Consider the following 27,953-nt stretch of genomic DNA (forward strand, 5'->3'; position numbering starts at 1 on the left):
ACGTAAAAAACACATTTGAAAAACCCAACACCAGTGTTTCTTTCTAGAAATCATGACCCAGTTAATCAAGATAATCCACATTTATTGTTGGGAGCAGTTTTATGTAGGAACTTCATTCTTTGAGCACCAAAGCCGAGTGCCATCTAGTCCTGTAATATTGGAGAGAAGTCATCTCTATGTCTGATATCTACAAAACTCTGCAACTCACACCAAAACAATCTAGATCTGGATAAATAGCACTACAGGGAAGGGATGCCCATATTAGCCAGTTCATTGTGGTGAGACCATTTTGTGAAACTTTTTTTAGATTACCGTATTTTCCGCACTATAAGGCGCATCGGATTATAAGGCGCACCTTCAATGAATGGCCTATTTTAAAACTGTTTTCATATATAGGGCGCACCGCATTATAAGGCGCATAGAATAGAAATTACTATAGTGGCTGGGGTTGCGTTATGCATCCACTAGATGGAGCTGCGCTAAAGGGAATGTCAACAAAACAGTCAGGGTCCCGTTTCCCAGAGCCTTCGTAGTGCTACATGTGTCGTAAGTTGTATTTTAAGGTCTCCCTTAAGGTTACGGGCTGTTTCCCAGAGTTGGGACAACCTTAAGGGAGACCTTAAAATACAACTTACGACGCACGTAGCGCTACGAAGGCTCTGGGAAACGGGGCCCAGATAAGTCAGTCAGTTGTTGAATTCTCTGGCTGCTGCTCTATTCCCATGTTCTTCTGCGTGACTGATAGCCTTGAGTTTGAACTCTGCGTCGTAAGCGTGTCTCTTGAAAGGTGCCATTTTGGGGTCTTTATACATACACAAGTGGTGTGGGACTGGAATTCCCCTTTACCGTTTTTACCGCTGTTACTTCAGCGACGCCCCCTGACTACGGTAGCCATAATTAACCAATATTGATCCATATATAAGGCACATCGGATTATAAGGCGCACTGTCGGTTTTTGAGAAAATTAAAGGCTTTTAGGTGCGCCTTATAGTGCGGAAAATACAGTATTTTTGGGGCTTTTTGCCTTTAATCATAGGACAGCTGAAGACATGACAGGAAAAGGGGCAGAGAGAGAGAGGATGACATGCAGCAAATGGGCCGTAGGCAGGAGTCGAACCAGCGGCTGCTGCAGAGGACCAATAGCCTCACGACATGGGGCACACGCCCTACCAACTGAGCTATAGGGGTGCCCCATTGTGTGAAACTTGGCCTATAAAATTTGTTGACCTGATATTGCCCCTCAGCATCCCAGGGTCAGAATGAGAATCATGAAATTTCAAATTTCCAAATCAAGTACAAAACAGAAAGAAAACACAGGTTTCATTTCAGAAAACCTTGCAAGTGCAGGAGAACCTTCATTTTCCAGTAAAGTGTATGTTTAGAAGTTAATCAAACATGTAAACCCTCATTGATTTTATGCTGTTTATCTTTTTCCACACAGCAGAGATAACAGTTTCTCAACTGCTGCTGGGAAATTGTGTTTGTTTGTGCAGGAGGATAAAGGGACAGTGCTGCAGAGCGACAGTCATCATTGACAGCAGATCAGGATCAGATCGGAGGATGAGCCGGACTCTGCTGTGGATGGTGGCCTCTCTGGCCTTTGCCTCACTCACTTGTCTGGCTGATGGAGCTCCATTGTGAGTAGACCAGCATTACAGCTGATTCACACCACATGCTTGATGGCACATGTGCATGGCGTCACCAGTTGGTTTTCATTTTAGGGGGAAAATCAGTGATTGCCTTCAGAAAACAACTATTTTCTTCTCTTTCAAGCTCTTCTGCAAACTCTATGTAGACTGATAGAACTTTGAGGAGCCGCCTGGCAGCAGAAACACAGCCTGTGTGGACACCAGAGCCTGTGTGGACACCAGAGCCTGTGTGGACACCAGAGCCTGTGTGGACACCAGAGCCTGTGTGGACACCACAGCCTGTGTGCTCTCCAGCAGTGGTGCCATCACACACTGCTCAGGCGTGTTGTGTGATCAAGCCACTACTGCTACTGAGCTTGAATTCATTCACAACATAGCTAAAACATAGTTTGTTTGTTTGAACTGCTTCCTGATACTTAAATTGTCATTGGTTAAACTGTAGAGAGAGACAAAACTAAACCAGGTGTTCTTTGCATTTATAATCAGGTTGCAAAGTCCTCTTTCCCCTGTGTCTTACATAATGTTTGCAGTTCTTGTTACGTGTGTCAAGGCAATGTGGTCTTTGTCTTTTTTTTCCTCTCTTTTCATTTTTTAATGATTCCACTAAGTTGGTCTAAATTTTGTTCAGTTTGCTCAGTGATGCAATACACCTGAAACAGTAAACAGAATCTAGAACCATGATGAAATGTTTCAAAGGTCTCAAAAATACACACATTCTTTACTCAGGTATAAGTACAGATACTTGTTAAAGTAAAAGTACTGATTTAACTTCTTTCCTGAACTAAGAGTGAAAAGGTACAGACTCTGAAATGTACTCAAAAAATAAATGTAAAAAGTAGCAGTCTTTTGTTTGTCACGTCTTGTTACATGTTTTGCATAGTTTTATGTCTTGTTAATACTTTTTGTCTCTTGCTTTTTTCCATTGTCACTTGTTTTATGTTGTCTTTTGTCTTGTCACATCTTTAATGTCTTTTTGTCTTGTTATGTTTTACGTGTCTTTTTAGGTATTTTAAAGGCTCTTTTATGCTCCTTTTACATGCAAAAATAGATCGTCCATATTGCAACACGTCCACTAGAGGGCACTACTCAGAATCAAACCCGGAAGAAGAAGAGTCAAGAGACAAAAGTTTCTGATTATAACAAACGTTGCAATATAGAAGGAGGTTTTGTGTCAATGTACCTCTTGAAAAGAGGCAAATGTGGAGGTTGCCTCATAGACGAAGGTGATCTGTGCAGCCATTAAACCCATCAGGACATGAGGAGGAAATTAATTCACTGCCTAATTGATGACAAACTTCAGTCACAATACTTCTGGATTTATATTGGATTAACAAAACGACAGAGTGGCACCTTACAAATAGAATATAAAGCTTCAATAGTTTATTCTTTAGGTCCTCAAAAAGAAATTGTACCTCCGTTCTATCTGTATCTCCAGATTCTTAAATTAACTCTCAGCATGCCACCATCAGTATTAGTTTTGTTTTTATGATTATCATTTATTTACACGTTTGCTCTTTATACTTTTTGTTGTGTGTGTTATTGTTTTTGTGAGTAGAAGAAAGGCAACTTCAACAGACATCTCACTATGCATTGCAGTGTTTTAAAATGACCCATAAAGTAAATTAATCTCGTTAAAAATTTGAAGGAGGCTAATATAGAAAAGAAAACAATGCACATTTAAAAATATCCATCAAACAATTGCTTGAAACTAAGGTCCTGCCTCTCACTGGACACTGAACAGACACGGTAAAGGATTTATTTCAACCAAACCAGAGCTGGTGATTGTTGAAACACTGAAAAGACGATCCAAGATGTTTTAATTTGTTACTGTCGAGTTTGAAGGCAGATGACAGCGATGTTCAAATTCTTTCTAATTGTTCTTTTAAAAGGAGTCTGATTAGATTGGTGAGAGCAACAATAAGTACTTGTGTCTGGTTAATCTTACTTTTTAAAAAAAAGGTCTCTCCCTGTAGGGATCTTTTCAGTTACATTGTCAGATACTTAGAATGAAAGTCTGACCTTGTCTGTAGCAAAACAAGCACTTGTAGACGGTGTGCAGTTTCCCGGAAGGATTTCATCGTATCTTACAGTTTCACTTTTTCCAGCTGCAGCAGTCTCTCTTGATGCTGGACCAGTTTCAAAAATTGTTGTCCCCAATTGTCATTTAGACACAGAAACGTGAGAAAATGGGGTCCAGCTTCTTAATCATCAGACAGAGGTTCTGAACCTTTGGTTCGGGACCCACCAAAAGGTCCCAAGGCAAACCTAAAGGGTCGCAAATAATTAAAGGGATAAGCAAAACATTTTTAATTTTTAATTTTTTTCATTTCAATCATTGTAATTGTGAAATACTGGAAATGTTACCCACTACAGGCACATAAAAATCTTTCAAATATACAAAATTTAAAAACTTGCACACGTGCTCAGTAAGGCCAGTCCCTGTGACAAGCATGCTGCTCTTAATTTTACGCTGAAAACGGTTGGGAACCATTTCTCTTAGAGATCACTCCTTAAACCTTTGTCAAATAAATATATAAATACATCTGCAAATCATGTGTATAAATAGTCACAACCATCCATTGTATACACCAAGGAGGTTGTGTTTTTGATGCCATTTGTTTGTGTGTCTGTCTGCAGAGTTACATAAAAACTACTGTCTTGATTGATAAACTGTGTGGTTCTTTGTGGCCAAAGAAGGACCGATTCAATTTTGTAGCAGATTTGAATTATGGGGTGGACACACATTATTTTTGACTTTAGTTAACCTTGTGAGATACAGTAGGTGTAATGGCCTTGGCAGAGCTCTGAGCTCTGGGAGTGCCTCTCTGGTTATGGTTGTGGTTTACAGTGCCTACAATGCATATAACAAAAGGAACATGTTTGTCAATACATCCTAAACAGCATGTAGTTCTTTCTGCACAATTACAACAGAATGATCTCTGTCTTTGTCTCTCACTGCTGCTCTGCAGAAAGGTAATGTCTGCTCCCAACTTGTTGCGGGTTGGAACAGCAGAAAACATCTTTGTGGAGTGTCAAGACTGCACAGGAGGAGACATCAGTGTCGAAATTAAGGTGATGAACCATCCAACCAAAACAGCAAGTCTGGCATCCACGTCTGTGACCCTTACCAGTGCAAATAACTTCCAGGAGCTTGGACAAATAACAGTAATGAAGTACCTTTACAATGCTGTCAACCATACTGTTATGTATCTGTATAATCTTTGTTACTTGTTACTTGTTACTTCATTTTCTTTCATGACCATAAATTAGAGATCAGCCTCATCCTGCTCCTCATGCACTGCCTGTGTCTCCACATACTGGTTTTAGATCCCTGCTGGTGACTTCAGTAGGGATCCCAACATGAAGCAGTATGTGTACCTGCAAGCTCAGTTCCCTGACCGACTGCTGGAGAAAGTCGTCTTAGTGTCCTTCCAGTCCGGGTACATCTTCATCCAGACTGACAAGACCCTCTACACCCCCAACAGCAAAGGTGAGTTTCAATACTCCGTCAGTGCTGAAAAACACACCAGCCTCTGTGAGAACATTTCTATATGAATAAGGTCAGATAATACCATTGAAAATATAGCGCCGAATGAAAATGCAATATTTTCAATCCTGGGAAAAGAAGCACATTACTTGCAGGAATCCCAGGAAATGAACCTGTTTTTAAAGGGACAGTTCACCCCAAAATCCAAAATAGATATTTTTCCTGTTACTTGTTGTGCTGTTTATCCATCTAAATTCTTTTTTATTTCCAAGGAAATGGGAACCATTTGGAGGCACATTTTGGGGGAATCCTGTTTGCGCCTCAGTCCAGACTGCGTTACTGAAGTGCTAATAATGACATTAAAGCTCACCCTTGAGTGTAATATGTTATTTATAGAACAGTTATAAAAAAATTAAAGATAGAAGTAAAATGCATTCATATTCTGGGGCAAATTGCTCTCAAAATAAAAAATAAAAAATTGTTGGCCTCTGACTAATAAGTGGAGAAGGCACGTCAGTAGAACTCTACATTACTATGCATGGCTGCCAACTTGGGTTGAACATTGGGTGGGCAAAAATGCCTGTTGTGATGTTAGACAGTGTGATGTGGTTAAGAGTTGGGATTTATATTTTCCCAAAATTTGCACATTTTCTCTTCTGGGAAGAGAAGCACATAATTCCAATGTATGTGACCTATAACCTGACCTCTTTAGTGTTACCTGGTGGTATTAATAATTGTGTCGTGTCTAGTTCAGATGGTAGAGCCACGAGTTAATGTTTTAAGTCCATTAATAATTAGAGTTGTTTGAATTTATGGCGCTTTGTGCTTGTTAACCAATTAATTAAAGCACTCGGTATGCTTGGCCGTAAGAGCATATAAGAACGACAAACCATACACTACCTCGCATGAAAACTAAATCTTATATTAACTAATACAGCATATGCCATGATTTAATTTGTGGTCCCTTTCAAATGCCAATTAAATTTATTTGTCTATGGCAGGCATGGGCAAACTACGGCCCGCGGGCCATATATGGTCCAATAGGCTTTTCAGTCCGGCCCGAACTTGTCCAAATTATATTATTAAATTAAATTATATTATTATTAAACCTCATTCATTTTGCCTTTTCCCTGCAATGCCCACGTTTTCCCAATATATGTCGCACTCCAGACACATTGACCTTTGTTGGGGTGTGGTGTATTACTCTGCTTCACTTTTTTGCTTTGTCCTTTAAGCCCTTCTGTAAACATGAGTGTACCAAAGAAAAGAAAAGTTGACAGTGAATGCCGAGTGTTTAATAAGGAGTGGACAACAAAATATTTTTTTACTGAAGTCCGATCAACGGCTGTATGTCCGATATGCCAAGAAACTGTTGCGGTTTTCAAAGAATACAATATCAGCCGTCATTTTGCCACAAAGAATGCTAACTATGCTAGCAAGCAGTCAACGCAAGTACAGGTGGCTACTGCTCAGAGGTTGACGACTAATTTACAGCCTCAGCAAAATTGTCAAATTGTCTTGAAACTGCGATTCAAGAGTCAAGTACCAAGGCAAGTTTTTTGCTGACATTCAAATTATCAAAGACTAGCAAGCCTTTCTCCGAAGGCCAGTTTTTGAAAGAATGCATGGTAGAGACAGCAGGTCTGTTGTGTGCGGAGAGCAAAGGCAGATTTGAAAAAATTAGTAGGACAGTGACTCGCCGTGTGGAACTGATTGACGAAGATATAGCCAGCGAGTTAAACAAAAAGGCAGAGTCCTTTAAGTTATATTCACTAGCACTGGATGAAAGTAACAACATAAAAGACACTGCTCAGCTCCTAATTTTTTAAAGAGGGATTAACGACAGTTTTCAGATAATGATAATAATTATTTTGACCATGGAGTCCCTGAAAGGAAGAACGCGGGGAGAGGACTTATATGACCAGGTGTCTGCTGTCATCGAGAGAATGAAGCTACCTTGGAGTAAACTTACCAATGTCACCACGGATGAATCGCCAAATTTAACTGGAAAAAATGTTGGGCTGCTGAAAAGAACCCAGGATTAAGTGAAAGAGAAAAACCCTGACCAGGATGTTATTTTCCTTCACTGCATATTTTCACACATGAATGGACTGAACGTGAAGCTACAGGGGAAAGATCAGTTTATGTATGACATGTACACAAATGTGAGAGCCTTCAAATCCAAGCTGACTTTATTCTCCAGACAAATTTCAAACAAATCTTTCACTTATTTTCCCACACTTGCCATGCAGAAAGAGGCCACCCAATACAGCAAATCACTGGACGACCTGCACGGAGAATTCTGCCGTCAGTTCTCTGATCAAGTCACTTCAGCTGGTGTCCTGTCCCGTCACAAGACCCTGAAACAGCACCACAGGAGCTGCAACTGATCGATCTTCAGTCTGACTCCGTCTTAAAGGAGACGTCCAGCTCTCTTAAACTGAATGACTTTTATGCTTCTCTTAACGAAGCCACATTTCCAAACCTCCGGAGGACGGCACAGAAGATGCTGGCATTGTTTTGCTTGACCTACGTGTGTGAGCAGATGTTCAGCAAAGCCCGTCACAGATCCAAGCTAACTGACCAACACCTCAGATCTATCCTGAGAATTACCACAACAAAACTAATTCCAGACTTTTAAAGCACTGGCTAAGAAGGGAGACCAACAACACTGTTCCCACTGAAATTGAACGTGACTTTCTCTACTGTGTTATGAAAAAAATGCATTTGGAAAATAATTTGTACAATAAGCGTTGCATATTCATGCTTTGCTGCCTGTTAAAGGCCAAAACCTTTGATGTAATTTCTTTTACATGTCATTTATATTAGTTCACACAAACACTCCATCCAAACTTTAGAACCTGTTGTGGCCCGCGAGTCAAAAAGTTCGTCCACCCCTGGTCTATGGCAATTTTACCACTGCTTTTTGTCTTAGTTTGACTCATGTTTGCGCAATGCTTTCTAAAGTTAGTGGAATTTCCTGAACTGAATAAATACCTCACATTCAAACACAAAACTGCTTTGTTAGCTCTGTCTTGCTGTAACTACAATATGTTTGAGCACACGGGGGAGGCCACACCCGTGTTAACTGGGTGGTGTAGCAGCAATATAAAAGCACCATTGACTCTAAAGCTTTTTCTCTCTCAATGTCAGTTCTTTTCAGGATGTTTGCAGTGACGCCCGGCATGGAGCCTGTTGAGAGGGATCAAGGAACTGAACTTGTCATTGAGATTGTGGTATTGTATTTTGTCTTTGATAAATTCTGAATTTAAATATATAATCAGCTGTGCTCTTGATGAGGAAATATCACAAATGCTAAACAGTAATTGCCTAATGTGGCAGAATGTGTTTTTTGAAAGTACCTGCCCTTTTCCAAACAGTTTCTAAGGACGACTTCCCAGATGGTTCTGTGTAACAAACCATCTGGCATGTCAGGTTAAAACAGTAGATCATTTTTCCTCACAAATGATTAAAATAACAAAAACATATCAACTTACCCATGCGCCAGCAACACCTGCGGGTCATTCCATCAAGGCTAATAACTGGGCTTGGCCTTCCACTTAAGGCTCAAGCTGTTCCACTAAGACAATTTAGCCTCGTGTAGTTAAGCTAACTGACACCATGCTAAAACAAGCTGCATTGTGAGCATGCATGGTGAACAGAAGCAGAACAGAACAGCCGATTGTGGAAAAGAGGATAAGATGTCACAAAAAGAAGAGTAAACGAGCAATTTTCTTCTCAGCTGTAGCACACATTCTGAAGATCAAACTATACAGTTGTGTTGATTATGAAAAAAAGGCCAGTATTACCACAGTTAGCAAAACGAAGCAGATATCGTGGCAAGAAACCACAAACTCTGAAAATCTGAAAATAATGGGATTCTGGTGCCCAGTGCTGTGTGACTTTAGCTCACTTGGTAGAGTGTCTGTCTTGAGTACTGAGGCCTCAACAGCTGTGATTTTAATCCAACTTGAGGCCGACCTATATGTCACCCTCTCTCTCTCATTCCTCCTTTTCCTGTCTTCAACTGCACTATGTAGCAAAGAAGGCAAAAAGCCACAACAATCATTTTTGAAACGATATACAAGCCTACTTATTGTTTTATTTGTATTTGTAAATAAATGTCTAACCTGCTGCAGGACACAAGTCAGTATTGATATTATCAACTACGTTGTCAGCTGTTTTTTAAAAGTTTATTGTATTCATAAGATGTCCATTTGATTTACAAGCATCATCTGTCCACAGAAACTGACATGAAGCAAAAAATGTAAAAATTATAAATTGAAGTAGAAAATAAAGAAACTGAAGACGTATGAATTTAAACACAGCAGAAGGACATGGTTTTTTTGTCTTTACAGCTTGAACAAAATGAGGAAATTAATAAATAACTTCTTTAAACCTTTGGTACACTTTTTTAAAAATATAAATTTGAAGTTTTTAAAAAAACAGATTTACTCCATGTCAAATACCCTGTTGGCCTTTGAAGACAGTAAAAGGTATTAGGCATGATTTTCTTAAGTTTTAGTTAATAGGTTATTTGGAACTAAATTCAGTATTTAAATACACTACGAACAGATTACAAACACAGGACAAACAAGTTAAAAACACTAACAAACAGTAACATTTGCATTTTGGAACATAAAATGGCAAATGTAAACTCAACAACTTGGTACATTTCTAGTTGTGCTGCACGTTGAACACAGCCTCTCCCTACAGGGGAATAAGGAATTTTAGAAATAGTTAAAAACGTGTTATTCTATACGATGACCAGGCTCATGAATTACAGACAAAATTTGTGCCTGTATTTTTAAATAAATAAACTCACTGTGGTCAGTGGTTGTTCAATATTTTTGTTTTAGACCCCTGAAGGCATCATTTTACTTCGTGAGCCAGTCTCTCTGAGGTCAGGGATCCACTCTGGACTTTACCACCTTGCTGAAACTGCCAGGTGAGTATATAAACAATAATGGACTCTGCGACGTGTCGGGCAGTTTTAGACTCACTATTACTTTCTAATAACAGACACTGTACCCCACTTATCCCATCGTCAGTTCTCAAAGGAAAAAAATAGGACCATTAAGTTGTTATTTCATGCGGGGTTTTTTTAGTAAAATTGTTAATTCCCAAGAGTTTGATGAACATGTGGAACAATCATCAGCATCCCATAAGATTCTTATGCAATGGAAATAAACAACATTTCCAGTTCCGTTTTCAAAATCATTAACATGCTGTGTTACTATCTATGACGTTAAAAAGGTGGACATTCATGTTTTGAAACTTCTTGTTTTCATTTTGATCACTGTAACTGTTGGACTGTACTAAACTATGATGCAGCCCTGATTACACTGGGTTGTGAGTAAATTTGAAAACTGAAAGTCAGAAAATCATAGTTTACAGGATCCTCTCCTTCCTTTCCAATATTTAATAATAAACAGAACACTATTAGATAAAATATTTTGGTTAACAGATTCCCTTTGCTTGCCTTATTTTTGTATTTTATCTTAAAAACAGTGTTGGGGATAATTAATTAGCAGGCTCTAATCATGTCTTGACCCATCCTCCTCTATTTCCTTCACTCTTCTTCTTCTTGCCCAGTCATCTTAAAAACACACTAAAAAATGTGGATATTTCCGAGGACAGCAACACACAGATATGTATATGTATATGTATTTATGTATATATATTTATATGTATTTTGTAATTGCATATATGCATTCTGTTCTTTTAGTAGTGCAACATAAATGATAACAGGTCAATTCAGTTGAAAGAACAAAAACAAGAGAAATTAAATTGTATTTTCCTTGACATGTAAAATTATCATTTAAATTTACAAACATCATATGTGTCATATGAGCTTTCCAACCATTATATTTATGTCTCCAACTGAGCTACCCAAGTGCAATTGTTGTTAAAAAATAAATAAATAAATAAATGTAAAATTAAAAATACATCCCCTGAAAATAAACTTCCCTGATGCTGAGACTTGCAATACACCGGGGGAGACCCTGATCTAAGATAGTCCCAGCTTCTCAAACTATAATAATTTAAAATATGTTTTGTCCTCTAATATTTTTGTTTCAATATCAGCTGGTACATAGACAAGTTCATGTGTGTAGTGCACTCATGTGCCATGCATGATTAACTGCGAGCTGAACTGCGTGGCTGTGGCAACGGTCAACAATAAAAAAATTTAGAAATTAGAAATAAATAAGAAATTAATTTGAAATAAATCTGCCTCCTGCATGAACTGTCTGCAGCTGGATAGGGTAGGCCAGTGTTAGTGTATTTTAACATTAGTCATAATAGTGGTCATTGGAGAGAGTAATATTTTATTTATATTTTCTGAGGTGGTACTTGCTGTGATAAGTTTGAGAAACACTAATCTTAGTCATTAAGTGCATAAAGTGTGAAGACACTGAATGTACACAGAGGCTTTTTGGTTTGACTGATCCAGGCTAACTAACAAATTAATGAATGAACATAATCACAGGCTTGATAGGGAGACATGAATTAAAAGAGTTGTGAGTTGTGTAAATACATTTGTTGTTGTTATACGTGAATGTGAATAGTCTGGCTAACTGTGTTATTGATATAAACACATTCAATAGTAATATATCTTCAACTTTGTAATTCCTGGACTCCATGACCACTGAACCCCACTTACTGCTCTTTATCTTAGTGCTAAAGCATGACAGCTATACCTAGGCTAGACTTAGCTAAAGCTGAATTAGTTAATTTTCCCCCCGGTTGTATCTGTAGTATGTAATGGAGAAATACTTTTCTTTGAAACTTTGAAAAAACACTATCTTGGGATATCAGTTTATTGTTAAATAACTGAGACAGCGGTCAAACAAAAAAAGTGACTCTAAACTAGAACAATTAAACAATAACAAGTTTAGCAGAAAGTAGCAGCAACTGCTATCTTTACTTGACTCCGGGGGAAATCATGTGACTTGGTAAAGCTACGTCAGCTGCTGGCTGTAACTACTTAACAGAGCTCATCTAACTCTCCACTGAAATTCTCTTAAATTGTGCAATAATTTATCTAAATATTACCTGTAAATAGACATTCATAACAAAACAGCCATACATTTGAACCCACTGAACTATGAACTAAAATAATAAGCTTAGAAAAAATAAAGGTCCATTTTGCAGTATCAGTTGCACTGTTTGCCAGCCAACCTGAAAACTCTGCGTTTTCTTCTAAACATTTGTGTTTCTGTAGTTACTGCTCTCTGTAAACATCGAGTGCTTTGAAACAACTCATTTGTGGATGATAAAAATAATTTCACGCAGTCTGAAATGAAATTCCTGTGTTACCCTTTAGTCTTGAAACATTATGAATATTTAAAGTCTTTGCGTGATTACTGAAATATGTGTTCTTGTGTTTGTCTGTGTGAAGTCCCGGACTGTGGAAGGTGGTGGCGAAGTTCCAAAGCAACCCACAGCAGAGCTACTCTGCAGAGTTCGAGGTCAAGGAATACAGTAAGTCTCATTACCTTCACTATTTAAAACATATACAAGATTCACATACTTTTTAATTGCTTTTATGTTCTCAATATTTCAGTGCTGCCCAGCTTTGAGGTGAAACTGATGTCTTCTAGCCCCTTCTTCAATGTGGACAGTCAAGAGCTCACCGTTAACATCAGAGCTACGTATGTGGGGGTTTTATTTTGAGGATTAAGAGACCAGGGTTGATATGGAGATTGATTGGAGGATAAAAATAGAGGATGTTGTTTAGAGATTATGTTGGAGTTCTTGCTGTTTTGTCCTTTTGTCATTCTGACATCTATTTTGTTAATTGTTAAAGTGACTAGGGACCTGTGTCCATTTAGCTTTTTTTTATCTGAGTGCCAGAGTCTTTTTTCCCCCCATTTTTCCTAAAGAGGAGAGTCTGCAACCGCATGCGACAGCCTTGAACATCTCTGGTGTCGTCACTGGTGCTTTTTCCAGGCAACCAGTAATATAACAGATAGGGACTCATCACCGTGGTAACCAAGAAAATGCAGAAAATCTTTTTAAAAGTAACTTTGTGTCCAGCTCTCAGTACTTAGCTTCCAAAGGCCTGTGTGTGAATCTTAGTGGTTTAAATTTTAGTTTTGCTCCGGTTTCGCTGTTTATCCTCTGAGGTGTCTACTTTATTTTGCTGTTCACTTTTCATGTTCACTTTCAGCTGAAAGAACTTGTTAAATTACTGCAGATGAAAACCAAATGTTTCCTGGTTTAGCTGCTTGATAATAAAAGCATTGAAGTAAGAAAACATCAGGGAACCTTTGTTGCAAAGAATTTATAGGAAATGATGTGGTTAACCAGCATTTTACAGACGCTTGACTGAAGATGAACCCCTATCAATACACACCTTCAAGCGGGCATACCAGATGCAAATTCCTGCAGTGCTGAGCCGAGTCAAACTGAGGCAGCACATCTTCTGGTTGGTGCGCACAGTGAAAAAAAGCCAAACAAATAGATACTAATACCTAATAAAGACCAAAGGGACATTGGTAGACCGTGCAACAATGACACAGTCATAGGAAGTTTTAACATATTTTTGTCATAGAAACAAAACTCATGTGCCAGAAAAAAATGCAATGTGGACATGGGCCCTAACTGGAGTTTTTAACTGGTTATGAATGAGTTTCAGTTTAATACTGAAGCCTCTTATTGACCCACATGAACACAGAAGACCCGCAAAAAGATTTTGCTATTTGTTTTGCCATATCTATTGGATTCTCCTTGAAATCGGATCAATCAAGCCTGTGTTTCCCTGTGCTATATTTGGTGGTAACTACTATGGAAACACTTCTGCTATTGTCCACAGAGGCCTCCAAAATCAACAAAATATCAAAGTTCCTTGTTGTAGCTTTAACTTCATTGTGGGCTTAAACAAATCCTTCTCCTGTGGTTATAGGTATCTGTTTGGTGAAGAGCTGGACGGGACGGCCTACGTGGTATTTGGGGTTATCCAAGAGGGTCAAAAGAGGAGCTTTCCAAGTTCTATTCAGAGAGTTCAGGTAAGGATTTGACGTAGTCTTTTGATTCTTTTGATGCATTTCTTTTTTATCAGTCTGCCAGGTGATTGATCAGTCTGTATTGTACAGTATGTGTCTGACTTTTATCTTTGGAACTATCTTGTAAACAAACTAAAACAAACACAAGAACAACCTCAAACTTGTTCATCAGTTTGACCTTATTAATGCTGGAAAATCTACTAAAGTTTGAAAAATTTGTGATTTTACTGTTTTTGAAATGAGAATCGACAGGTTCAGAAAAGGACCCACCAACTGTTTGTTGGCTGTATTTCAAGAAAAGCTTTTATATCATGTCACATTAGATCGAGAATGGCAACGGAGCTGTCAGCCTGAGGAGAGAGCACATCACACAGACCTTCCCAAACATCCACGACCTGGTGGGAAGTTCCATATTTGTAGCTGTCAGTGTGCTGACGAAGAGCGGTAAGAAAGACAGACTATGTGTATATATGACTTTCAGTACCAAACTGTTACTGAGGCGGGACTTCAGTTTGGCCAAAACTTATCTAGACACCAAAGAAGCAGGAAAAGATTTTGCTGGAATAAGCGCGTTGCAGCCAGGTTGCTTGTGTCCACGTCTGAAGTGTGTTGCTGTCACATGTCAAATCCAGTAGAGGGCAGTAAATACCGCACACCAATAGTAGGATAAGCGTCGCTTTTCTGGAGTTTTCTGTATGAAAAACTTGCATTGAACTGTAGATAATAGCCATTTACTGTACAAGTTATAATCAAGTTTGTGTTGATAGTAGGAGCTCTAGTAACCTATTCATTCTGAGTTTCTTTTCTGTTTCAGTACAACATTTGTAGACATGTAGCATAGAACCACAGTAATAATATTGCATATGCCCCGGTGGCCCAGGCAACCCCTGATGTTTATATCAGCAGTGTTGCACAGATGACAGCTCATAAAACCAGTGCGGTTTGGCAGTGTTTTAATCTAGAAAATGGAAATAATGTTGAATGTAGACCATGACAGAATAAACTTGTACAGAATCACTCAACTGGAGCAACATGTGACCATATTCAACACAGACACGGACATTAACCTGCAAGCAGAGCAGCTGCTGCTGCAGCACTGCTAACGGTAGCTACACTGCATGGCAAGCTGGCAGCTAACGTTAGCTCTGGGTCATTTACCTGCAGACACTGTGTTCCTCTTCAGTCTGAAAAGTTGAAGTATTTGAGATTTTGTCATGTTTTGTAGGTTAATGTGTAATGTTTGCATTGCACAGTGCAAAGTAGCACGCACTTCAGCAGCATTTAAAGTATGAATTGGCAATTTTAGACTAACGGCTTCAAATGACTCTTAATACGCACTTTTTTCAGACAGTGCTTAACATTATAAATAAATAAATTCTGCTCCATTTTAACTGCTTTCTGAGTGTTTTCTTAGTGCTAGACTAGTCGATTAGTCTAAAAATTTTGCATCCAATTGGCAGGGAAATTTGTTGCGAGGAACATCCCTAGTTAAAAAAATGTGAATAAACTATCCATTTAATTATATACATACTGTATATATCTGCACATCTACATTGAGTCATTACCAAGATTGTGATAATATGATTCACATCTTCACATTAAAAGTGTGACATCTGGTTCGCATTGTACATCAGTTCTGACTGCATTTGTGCACCAAGTATCATCAGTGTTTCAAGTCCACCTCCCCTTGCTCTCCTCCCATCCTTGAGCTCTGTTGGCTCAGAACATGGTCCAGTGCTATATCTCAAAACCGGGATGTTGTGGTCTCTTTTTTTCCCATTGCTTGGCCAGTCTGAGTCCCATTTCATTTTCCTGACTGGACATTAGTCAGGAGCAGCCTTTAAGTACAAGTGAGGCTAGCATTGCTCTTGTCCTTGTTCTCTTCCCTCTCCTCTTGGACTGGTCACGCAACCTGTGGTGGTCCAGCTTGTCTGCTGAAGTGGTTGAAAGACGCCCTGTGCATTATTGATCGTCTCTTTAATCCAAACCCAACATCTCAAACAGATTCAAATAAAATTGTAGTAAAGTTGTGACCAGTCATCTGCAGTCCCTGCATTTTAATGGTCATATATCACAAACAGGTGGTGAAATGGTGGAGGCAGAGTTGAGAGGCATCAAGATTGTCACATCACCGTACATCATCCACTTAAAGAGAACACCCAAATACTTCAAACCAGGAATGTCTTTCTCCGTAGTGGTAAAGTACTTATTTGTATTTACATTTGTACAATGAAAGTAAAGTTAATTTGACTATATCCTGTTTTCAGTCAAAACTTTTTGCTGCACAGCTACTTCACTTTACAGAATATAACAATATTTAATTTGAGTTGAGCTGTTGGTGTCTCTGTTGGCAGGTTGAAGTTATGAATCCTGATGATACTCCTGCCCAAGGTGTAGCAGTGGTGGTTGATCCAGGCCAACAGATTGGCGTCACCACAGCCAATGGCTTGGCAATCGTCACCATCAATACAGAGGCAAACACTAACAGACTGACGATTTCTGTAAGTCTGCAAAATCTTTTCTTCTGTACATCCCATTTAGCAAATGGAAGCTTACACTTAAATGTATCAAGAGTTTTGTAGTTCTGCAGCTCTATGCAGGTTTTTAGCTAATTTTTATGGCTCTGCTGAACACACATTTACTCTAGTGTATGCTAGCTAAAGAGTAAGATATCTTAAACGTCCAGCGTGTAAGATCTACAGGAACTTATGTGCAGAATATGGAAATAGAATAGAATATTCATAAATATGTTTTCATTGAGTACAATTACCTGAAAATAAGAATCACCGTGTTTTTGTTATCTTAGAATGAGCTTGTTATATCCACAGAGGGCAGGGCTCCTATTCCATGGAGGACACCATGTTGCCATTTTTCTAATAATAATAATTTAATACATTTGATGGGTATGTGAGCAGAAATGGTTGAAAAGTCTTTTTTTCCTGTGAGTGTTGCAACCATGAGCACCTAGTTGTAATTAAAAAAGGGATGCATGGCAGGAAAATCTTTATTTGATTGTACCTGACAGCACAATTTCCTGCAATAAAGAACCTTCAGTTGTGATCAATAACTCTGCTTGTTCACTGTGCAGCTCAGTTATTATTGCACTATGATTTATAAAAAAATAAGGATAGTCATTGCGTTTTGTACCTTCAGCAGTGAGTGACAGATAAAGTACATGTGCACAAAGGGTGACCATTTACTGCATACTGCATCGGCAGCAGCATTAGTAGCAATTCAGTTTCTGTCAGTAAATCCCCATAAATATCATGCACTGGACCTTTAACTGCAAACTGATTCATTGAGTCCACCATTACAAAACATATGAGCATGTTAAGTGTACTCCACTCTTTTAGTGTGTTCATGCACAACACTGGTCACCGTCAGTAATCAATACACACATTGTGAAACCATGAATTAAAGCAATATTAAACAGCAGTCAACATTAGACAACCTAGTCATACTTTGGCCATTACCTACTGTTTCTGTAGAGAGGACAAAGTTTTCAAAAAGACACATTAGCAGTTTGAATAAACTAAAGTGAACTTTAATTATTTTATTTGATTAGCAAATTTGTCTTATATTGTTTAAAGCTAGCTTCAGCTCGGCAGTGATATCAACTTTTTAATTTACAGAGACAGTTCACCCCAAAATCAAAAGTACATATTTTTCCTCTTACCTATACTGCAATTTATCCATGTAGATACTTTTGGTATGCCTTGTGGAGTTTTCAGCTATAGAGATGTCTGCCTTTGCTCCAATATAATGGGAGTAAATGACAATTGGCTTGAAAATTGACCTCGTCATGAACTGTTTCATGTAGGAACTATTTTCTTTCTGCAGTATTATGTACCAGAACTACTTTCCTTCTACTAGAGAGGAACAACTTATTATCCTTGGTAAAAAAAAAAAAGGTCATGAAAAATGCACTGGAATTTAATTTTTCAAATGTATATTTGTGGTGTTTTGAGCGCCACAAGCCGAGTGCCATTTAGTCCCATTATATTGGAGAGAAGACAGCATCTCTACAGCCGATATCTCATCAAAACTCTGCAACTCACACCAAAACAATGTAAATGGAGAAATAGCACTACAGGTAAGAATAAAAATATATATTTTGGTTTTGGGGTGAACTGTACCTTTTAATATAATGAGTGTATTATGAACTGTGTGCATTTAATTGCAGGCAAAGACCAATGATCCTCTGATTCCACCTGGAAGACAAGCAGCAGCCACCATGATAGCTCTCCCGTATACCACTAAAAGCAACAATTACATCCACATAAGTGAGTAACGTCCTGAAATGACATCAGATGGTTAAGTCAGTGGTGATGGTGGTGGCAGTGCTGCCTAACTACCATGCACAGAGCTGCACTAAATGTTGAGCAATGTTGTTGTGGAATGTCATTACAGATGTGGACACAGCTGAAGTAAGATTAGGGGATAACCTGAAAATGCAGTTCTTCCTCAACAGGCAGAGAAATGAACAAAGTGACATCACATACCTGGTGAGAGATGTTTTACACCAGTGTGTGTGTACGTCTGTGAACATGATTGAGTGTTTGTGTTGCTTCCAGCAGTCAGTGTAGTATACACTTGTGTTGGATAAGTACTGACGTGTAAATCTGTGTCCCCAGATCCTGAGCAGAGGTCAGCTGGTGAAATATGGCCGATACAGGTCAAGAGGCCAAATACTGATTACCATAGGAGTTCCCATTACCAAAGACATGCTGCCATCATTCCGTGTTATAGCCTACTTCCATACCAGTGACAATGAAGTGGTATCAGACTCTGTTTGGGTGGATGTTGAGGACTCCTGCATGGGCTCGGTGAGACATACAACACTGATGTCACAGAGTTTTAGTGGGCAAACAACACACAGACACTCAAAGGGTTCAAGTTTCTCGGACATATTTTGCAATGTAGCAAGTCTCGTTCATTAACCTCCCATTTACATTTAGTTGAAGCTGGAATCAACAAGACCCGCTCCGTCATATCAACCTCGCAGGATGTTTGGTCTGAAGGTCACTGGAGATCCAGAGGCCACAGTGGGACTGTTTGCAGTTGACAAAGGCGTCTATGTCCTGAACAACAAGCACCGCCTCACCCAGAAAAAGGTCATTTCTTTATCCTTACTCTCTTTTTGAAAAAATGTTCCTTTTTAGCCTGCAGTGTGTTGACTGAGAAGACAATGTGGTCTGAGCCTGCTGGCTGAATGGAGCTTTTCTGTGTTGAGTTTGCATGTGTTCCCTTTATGCAGGTTTTCCTTGAGGTGCTCTGGGGCCTCATTACAGAAAAAATTCTTAATTGGCAACTAATTTCCCTGTCGATTAAATGCAAAATTTAATTTAGACTAGTCAACTAGTCTAACACTAAGAAAACACTCAGAAAGCAGTTAAAATTTAGCAGAATTTATTAATTTATAATGTTAAACACTGTCCGAAACAAATATTGTGTGTATTAAGAGCCATTTGAAGCCGTTAATCACAGTGTGCAATTGTCAAATCATAGTTTAAATGCCACTGAAATGCGTGCTACTTTGCGCTGTGCAATACAAGCCTTACACATTAATGTACATAACATGACAACAACTCAATAAATGCTTCACCTTTTCAGACCGAAGAGGGTCACTGTGTCTGCAGGTTAAGGACCCAGAGCTGACATTAGCTGCCAGCCTGACACACAGTGTGGCTAACGTTAGCAGTGCTAGCAGCAGCAGCAGCAGGTTTATGTCTGTGTATGTGCTTAATGTGGTCACATGTTTCTCCAGTCGAGTGAATATACACTACTCGCAAAAAGTTAGGGATATTCGGCTTTCGGATGAAATTTCAGAATGCACCTAAAATGCACTATAACCTTTACAGGTGAACTTAATTTGACCTTCTATAAACTTTTGAATGCACATGTCCAACTGTTCAGTGTTTCAGTACTTACTGCATAACATGCTGTTCTCTAACAACGTTATTAACCGCAAAAATCACAACAAGTGTATGATCCACGAATTGACCACTAAATGTTCTGGTTCAATGACAGTGTGTATTTAAACAGTCCTCTTCATCATGCTGTTCACATTTTGACATCATGAGACCAAGACGGCACCTAACAATTGATCAACAGTACCTGGCCATTGCGAGGCTTCAAACGGGATGTTCTCAGAGGGAAGTTGCCACTGAGCTTAGAGTGTCACAGAGTGTCAACAGCAGGTTGCACCAGAGACACAGAGAAACTGGAAGAGTCACAGAAAGGCATAGAGTCCCATGCTGATGACCGCTTCATTGTGAACAGTGCCCTGCGGAAACAGATGATGAATGCCACTCAATTCCAGGCACATTTAAGGGAGGTGAGAGGCACCCGAGTGTCACGTCAGAACATTCAAAACCGTTTACATCAGCATGGTCTGCGTGCTAGACGACCGGCAACGATACCTGACCACACCACCAGGCACAGGCATCATCGTCTTGCATGGGCCAGGGAGCATTTGCGCTGGTCGAGGAACCAGTGGGCCTCAGTGCTGTTCTCTGATGAAAGTCCATTCACATTAAGCAGAAATGATGGCCGCCAATGCTGTTGGAGATGTCAAGGGGAACGCTATGCATCAGCCACTGTCGTCACCTGACGAGCCTTTGGAGGTGGTGGTGACCTACACCTTGTGAATGGTACTGTGACAAGCCAGTACTACCTGAATAACATCATTAATTCAGTCATTGTGCCTCTGCATGAGCAACACAGGCCTGATTTCATCTTCATGAATGATAATGCCCCAGCTCATCAAGGTTGCATCATCAGGGAACAGCTGCTGGAGGCTGGCGTGCCTCAAATGGAGTGGCCTGCACTTTCTCCAAACCCGAATCCCATAGAAAACCTATGGGATCAGCTGAGTCGTCGTGTAACCCTGCACCCTAGAACCTGAATGACCTGAGGGCAGCCCTTCAAGAAGAGTGGAATACCATGCGTCAGCAGACAATAAGTCGACTTGTGAACAGCATGAGATGTTGTTGTCAAGCTGTAATTGATGCTTAAAGACACATGACAAGTTATTGAGACACTGACATTTTTTGTTGTGGTACACCCATCACTGTTGTTAGCTTTTGTTTCAATAAATAGTTTGAGATGAAGAAATCACCATTGCATGCTTCTACTTAAATGCCCGATTTTCATGATAAAATATCACTGTAGCATGAACTTTTTACATTTTCAGTAAATTTCACCTGAAAGTTGAATATCCCTAATTTTTTGTGAGTAGTGTATATCAGCTTATTCTGTCACAGTCTACATTCATTTGTCTGACTTTGCTGATGTAAATATCCAGGGTTGCCAGGGCGATCGGTTCATACGCGCTGGGCGAGAGGGGCTGCCGTCTGACAGTGCTGCAGCCCCGACTAGTGGCGTGTGGCTACATAAAATCTTAGAGGCAACAGATAACTGGCATCATGCATGAATGAATTATTGATAAATATTTTAAATATTATATTTTTAAATATTTTAAACTAGTATTTCTGGTGCTAACTAGCTTGGGTGGGGACGTTTAATCATATAGTCGTTCCCGCCATGTGATGGTAACCATACTTTGAAGGGGTCATGCTTTTACCTGTGTCTGGACATGAAAAAAACATGATACAATCCTTATGACAGTAAAATGGGCTGTTTAAAGCCAATCAACTGCAGTAATTCTTTTCTCATTAGAAGAAAATGTGGGTAAGAACACTGTTGCATGAAAAAAAATCTGTCAAATACCGTGAAGCTGATATGATTTAAAAAAAAAAAAGTAATATGAAAATTTTGTCATATATATTCTCTTAACTTTGGAAATCCTAACTCCTTGACTTTTCAATCAGTACTCATCTCATCATGCCTTTGTCTGTGTTGAGGATATGTACTGAAACTGTGAGAGGAAAAGAGGAAACCCCACCTTTTTTGGGAAGTTTTCTTCCCAGTTATCGGCCCAGGATATAGATTTAAATGGATGCGGATTCAAGTGTCTTGGTAATTATATACCCATTATAGTAATTATATACCCATTAATACATGATCCAGGTCATATAACATATCATCATACGGTTTGAGTAACCTTTCAGTGAATATTTCTTTGCTCATGTGGTTCTGCATCTTCACTGTCATTGCCATACAGACCTATCAACACTGGCACTGCTGTTTTTGGAAGTTATTTTGAATTTAGGACAGGGTCTACACTGTCTTAAATTTGCATTCCTAAATTCCTAAATTCTTCAGTTATGGGGGTTTGGTAATAGCTGAATTCCTATCTTAAGATCAGATGGAATTCTTTCCTAAATGCAGAAATATGTTTCTATAATACCAAAAAGTGTCATCTTAAACTAAATAAGATTGTCGGTAATAAGGCCCCTGGTCTCTTCTCACATTTCAAAGATGCAAAGGTTAGGTTAATTGATAAACTTAAGTGTGAGTGTAAATGTTTGTCTAGTTGTACTGTCCAGGGTGTAGCCCCACCACTGTCATGTGAGTTGGGATAGGTTGTAGCTTTCCATACCCTGCAAATTATGTGCTGATATAGATAATTGATATGTGTAGAATTTGAAAATCACGTGAAAAATACGTGGGGAAAAGACTCCTTCATGTCAAACCTCACTTTGCGACTGGTTGAATTTCTATGTGTGAATAACTTTCAGGTGTGGGACATGGTGGACAAGTCCGACACAGGCTGCACACCAGGTGGAGGGAGGGACGGCATGAGTGTGTTCTACGATGCTGGGATGTTGTTTGAGTCCAGTGCTGGTGGGACTCCCACCAGACAAGGTGAGATACTTAGTGATGATCAAGTCCATAGTATGTCCTGGAGAGCGGCTGTGCTCCTTCACATGCTTGCTTAGGCCAAAAGTGTCAGAAGTACAAATTAAACTACTCAAATGAAAGTGAATAAATGCAGGCTCTGAATTAACTCAAAGTATAAAAGTAGTCCTCTAAAGGACGTTTCTACTGGCTGTTTTTGTGCGAAGCTAACTGAACTTCACCTTTTCTCTGCAGTCGAGTTTCCCTCTCCCGTCTTGTAGCATTCTTTACGTAGTTTTTGGTGTTGTTATGTCTCTTTCACCTTGTTAATTTTTTTTGCCTTTATGTCTGTCTGTTGTGTCGTTTTTTTGTCTAGGTTCGTCTTGTTTGTCTTTTTACTCTTTTTCGTCTCTTTGCACCTTTTAAATAACTTTTGGTCTTGTTACGTCTTTTTCGTCTTGTTACATCTTTTACATTGTTTTTCTTCTTGTTACAGCCCCTTGTTTTCTTCCATCCTTTTTGTCTTCTTGCGTATTTTACATTGTTTTTCACCTTGTTACATTTTGTTTGGCTAGTTACGTCTTCTGCGTCTGTCTAGTTTCATCTTTTTCATTTTATGTCATTTTTGTCTTGTTACATCTTATGTTGTTTTTCAGCTCGTTTTTTCTTCTTGCTATGTCTTTTTTGTCTTGATATGTTGTTCATCATCCATCTTTTTTGTTTAGTGTATTTCTTCTCTTATTACATCTGTCTAATTGATATATGCACTGATGCATATGCGAAGAAATCTTCTCTATGCATTATTTTCCCATCCACTTAGGTTTAAATCTGTTTTGATATTGGACGGACAGTGTGCAATGATGCAAAATAAAAATAAGTCCATGCAAATGCATTGAAACTAATGTAACAAGCCTGACTTGACAGTACAGATTTTTATGTTAAAATGTAGAGAGTAAAAATTAAAAGATGTCAGAAATGTAAATGCTCAAGTTTAGAACAGATACCTGAAAAATCTACAGTAATGAAGTATTTGTACTTGGTTACTTCCCACCTCTGTCCCTAAATGTAGCGATGCCTGCGAGCTAGTTCAACCATTCAACTTGAGCTGCACTGCAATTCATGTATGACATTCCTCATTCTATCAAATCACCAAATACACTTCCCAGTTGGGTGGTCTGAACTGCAAAAATTTCTCATCTCCACCTCTGCCTGTGAATGCCACTGCAGCCCTGCATCAGTGTAGCTGCCTTTCCTTTCAGCTTCTCAGTATTGTAGAATCAGATATTGTTGCTCAAGCTTACCTTGTGGTTCTGTTGGCCTCTATGTCTCTCACCATCTCTGATTCGGAGTGTGATGGCTGGCTCACACTACATGCTTGAGCAGCGTGTGTGTGGGCGTTACCTTTTGATTTTCATTTCAGCACCCGTATTAACAGGTTAGGGCGTCCACACAGCCCACGTGTGCAAAAGTCTGCATTAAAAATGATCTGTTGACAGTCATATCAACATAATGTCAGCAACAGGACACCTCTCACTGCAGTTGTATTGTCTACATTTGTGTAGTGTGTCACAGATGTGAAAAAAGAGTGCAGGGCAGTATTTTTTTTTCTTTCTTTCTTTCTTTTCTCTTCTCCCTCTATGCATTCATTCCTCCTTCCTTTTCTCTCTGAACAAGGGGGGAAATCACTGTACTGTATATAGTACTGTATATAAGACAGGGCTTTCAGCAGCAACCTCATGGCAGAAACGCAACCTGTGTGGACACCACAGCATATGGGAGCCACAGCAGTTTGGCAACAATGCCGTCACGCACTGCCCCAGTGTATAATATGAACCAGCCATAAGTCTCAGTCTTCAGCGAAAGAAATAGTCTTCCATCCTGAAACCCAGGCCTTGCCTGTCGAGGCTTGGTCTGAGAATGAACTGGATGTTGGCGCTTGACCCAATGCACAAACAACTTTCTGGATGGCATTTGCTCATCACTCCTTAAAGTGATAGTTCACCCAAAAATGAAATTTCACTGAATATCTACTGACCCCTGTGCTGATGTGATGATGGGTGAAGATCTCCAGTTCACAAAACACTCCTGGAGCTTCAGTGGAAAACAGCGTTGCAGCCAAATCCAGTACAATTGAAGTGAATGGTGACCAGTTTTAAAATCTTAAAAAAAGATCACAAAAAAAAACACAAAATGTCTCCATACTGCTCGTGTGGTGTAATCCAAGTGTCTGTAAGCTACAACATTAAAATTTGACCCAAAAAGACGCCATTTACACCATGTTTTTAGCCTAAATGTCAACTGTAGCCTCTCAGACCTGATCCACGTGCACACACCTGAAGCGAGTACACAGTACAGTACATATCTTAGAAATCTATAAATGTCCAATGATTCGGTTTGATTCAATTCAACTCTGTCACTATACGATATGATGCAATACAAGACAATGCAATGTGTGAACCTTTATATTTTGATTCAATTAATGCTACATTTATAGAGTGCTATTGGTGTCAAAAATAAATCCTGATAGTTTAAATGTACTAATATACTAAGTACTAAATATAGTAACAGTAGAAACAGAGAGAAAGAGACATTACATTGACACTACAGTAAATGAGATCCTGTAGCCTGAATGAGAATCTATGAACAAACTTTAAAACTGTTTAAAATATTAAAACATTATTTTTGCAGTAAGATGATGTGCTGCTCTGTTTCATATGAAGAGTGCTGTGGTTTTGATTAGTGTGGAGGAACAGTGATGCTCTGTTTTACCTGCTCTCACAGTGACATGACGTCTGTGAGTCAGACTTGTGTCTCTGTACTCTGCTGTCTGACACATTTTGCACAAATGATTTGCAGCAGTGTTTCTCATCTTTCTTATAAAATCCTAACTTATTCTACGCTTGAGCGTTATGAAAGGTTGGTGGTGAGACGCGTTACAATGTCTCTTCTGTTGCTGTTTTCAGAGCGGTCTGTTTTGATTAAATAAAGAGGAGACACAGGAGAGGGAGGAGGGAGCGCTTGTTTTGTGTGAGCTTGGCAGTAGGCATCCAGTGAGAGCAGTGCAGGTGAAGACAAGAGGAGAGAAAACGGAGGAAAGTTACAGCGGCAGATCCTTGAAAATTTAACATATGCGTGTCCCAGTGAAATGTATCAATACGCTAGTGCTACCTTGATTTGTTTCTGATTCATGTTTAGCTTTCTACTAATACAGGCCGTCTGAACCGATGCACTCGTATCTTACACAAGCTGACAAGACTCCACAGTTTTGTGAGAGGGTTTAAACGTATTTGCCTTAAAGTTTTCTAATAATACATATGTAAGGTATTCTGTTCTAAAACTTCAACAATATTGCTGTTGTAAATCTCTCCTCCCTATTTAAATACAGGGACATTGTTGCATCTACTGTGTCAATTGACCTTATTTTATCAGCGTCTCATAACAGATACTATGCAGACTGATTTCAGACTTGTTGGGTTCTGTTTAAGAGTTAGTCTGTTTTTTGCATTTCCAGATTTGAGGTGTCCAGCCCCCAGCAGGAGGAAACGAAGTAAGTAAAGGGTTGCTAATTATGATAGCTTTCTTTCCATCAGCTTTTTCATGTAATTTCTTTACCTCCTATCATTTTATTAATATCTGAATCAATCAAAGGGATAGGAGAAAGCCCTGGATGAATCTATGAAAATTGTAACCTTTTCATTGACACTTCAGGTGAAGACGATGACAGTTACATGGACAGCGATGAGATCGTTTCTCGCACCAAGTTCCCTGAAAGTTGGCTGTGGTCAGATATCATACTGCCACGTTGTCCTTCACAACTATTGAACTGGTGAGGCAACAGAAATATACACATTAAAAAAAACATGCCATCAATAAAATTACAAAATTCGTTTGTCACTGAAACTGATAATACTTTTTTTTTTTTTTTCAGTGACACCACATCATCTGTGAAAAATGTTCCTTTGCCAGACTCAGTCACAACCTGGCAGTTCATTGGCATTAGTCTGTCAAGAACTCACGGTAAGGATTCTGTTTCTCTGCATGACTTGACTTTTTCTCTTTTTTTTATGTACTTGTGGTTAATAGGGGCCTTCTTTGACCAGTGGTGTTTTTTTAATCTTTCAAAAATGTGGAACACAAGAGCACACATGTGAGAAATGGATTAGACTTCTTAATCTGCTCTAACATATCTTGTGAATATTAGCATGTTCAGCTAACTAACACTGGCTTACTAGCTGCAGTAATGTTTCCCCCAGCTAAACTATTGTTTAGTTTAGTTTGACTGACTGATTGATTGATTGACAGTAAACCCAGACTTCAGTAGCCTGATATATTAGCAGCTGGCCAGCGACAGCGATCACTGATCACTGTTTTTGTAAAGCTAAACTAACTAAATGCTGCAAATTGGGATTCAGATTGTTGTAGAATTGTAACATTGTGTTGGCAGATGCTTGCAGCATGGGTATAAACTTAGTGGACACATGCTGCCATCTACATGGAATACTTGGTGACTTTTTGTACCCACAGGCCATTGGGCCCTACCATGGGTCAGACAGGGGTTACTCAGGCAGGCAGCATGAAACTTAACAGTCAAAACTTTCAGCAGGTTTCAAGAGTAAAATATCTAAGAATTTTCACCCTTTCCATTTTGTCAGATTCTGGCCTGCTCTTTTGGGATTTAGGTGATTAATGATTCAGAATTTAAGTATTCGTGTTTCACCATTTTGCCCCTTAATATCCTCTTTCTTTTCCTTGTGTTTTAGTTACTGCTTATTGTTCCTCTTGTCTATAGGTGTCTGTGTGGCTGATCCATTAGAGGTTATTGTGAGGAAGGAATTCTTCATCGATCTCAAACTACCATACTCTGCTGTCCGTGGAGAACAGCTGGAAATTAAGGCTATACTCCATAACTACAGCCCAGATCGTATGAGAGTGAGTCAGGCCTATACAGCTCTTGTGTTTAAAGGTCAGATGGCAAGGTGATGGGATGCTGTGTCTAACAGGGTTCAGAATCTCCACAGGTGTTAAACTGGGTTGTGTCCTGGTGACTGCAAAGGCCATAGCATATGA

At 39.2% G+C, this 27,953-nt stretch overlaps 2 protein-coding genes across 2 annotated transcripts in view; both read left to right on the forward strand.

The window, feature by feature from the left end:
- Positions 1-1,545: 1,545 nt before the first annotated feature.
- Positions 1,546-27,953, forward strand: part of LOC146330525 (complement C3-like) — an 84,745-nt gene continuing 58,337 nt past the window's right edge. The window contains exon 1 of the mRNA XM_084716079.1: positions 1,546-1,637. Coding sequence (XP_084572205.1) covers positions 1,561-1,637 — 77 coding nt within the window. The 5' untranslated portion in view covers positions 1,546-1,560. The remainder of the gene's footprint in view (positions 1,638-27,953) is intronic.
- The window catches only part of LOC146330526 (complement C3-like), a 35,396-nt gene continuing 20,090 nt past the window's right edge, over positions 12,648-27,953 (forward strand). Inside the window, exons 1-14 of the mRNA XM_084716086.1 lie at positions 12,648-12,791; positions 14,045-14,147; positions 14,468-14,588; positions 16,226-16,341; positions 16,499-16,645; positions 18,328-18,427; positions 18,555-18,649; positions 18,779-18,970; positions 19,103-19,258; positions 22,787-22,913; positions 26,398-26,433; positions 26,595-26,712; positions 26,815-26,903; positions 27,676-27,815. Of these exons, the coding sequence (XP_084572212.1) occupies positions 12,730-12,791; positions 14,045-14,147; positions 14,468-14,588; positions 16,226-16,341; positions 16,499-16,645; positions 18,328-18,427; positions 18,555-18,649; positions 18,779-18,970; positions 19,103-19,258; positions 22,787-22,913; positions 26,398-26,433; positions 26,595-26,712; positions 26,815-26,903; positions 27,676-27,815 (1,602 nt within the window). The 5' untranslated portion in view covers positions 12,648-12,729. The remainder of the gene's footprint in view (positions 12,792-14,044; positions 14,148-14,467; positions 14,589-16,225; positions 16,342-16,498; positions 16,646-18,327; positions 18,428-18,554; positions 18,650-18,778; positions 18,971-19,102; positions 19,259-22,786; positions 22,914-26,397; positions 26,434-26,594; positions 26,713-26,814; positions 26,904-27,675; positions 27,816-27,953) is intronic.

The sequence above is a fragment of the Lutjanus erythropterus genome, chromosome 3, assembly GCF_056507025.1.
Source record: "Lutjanus erythropterus isolate fLutEry1 chromosome 3, fLutEry1.hap2, whole genome shotgun sequence".
Lineage (NCBI taxonomy): Eukaryota > Metazoa > Chordata > Actinopteri > Lutjaniformes > Lutjanidae > Lutjanus > Lutjanus erythropterus.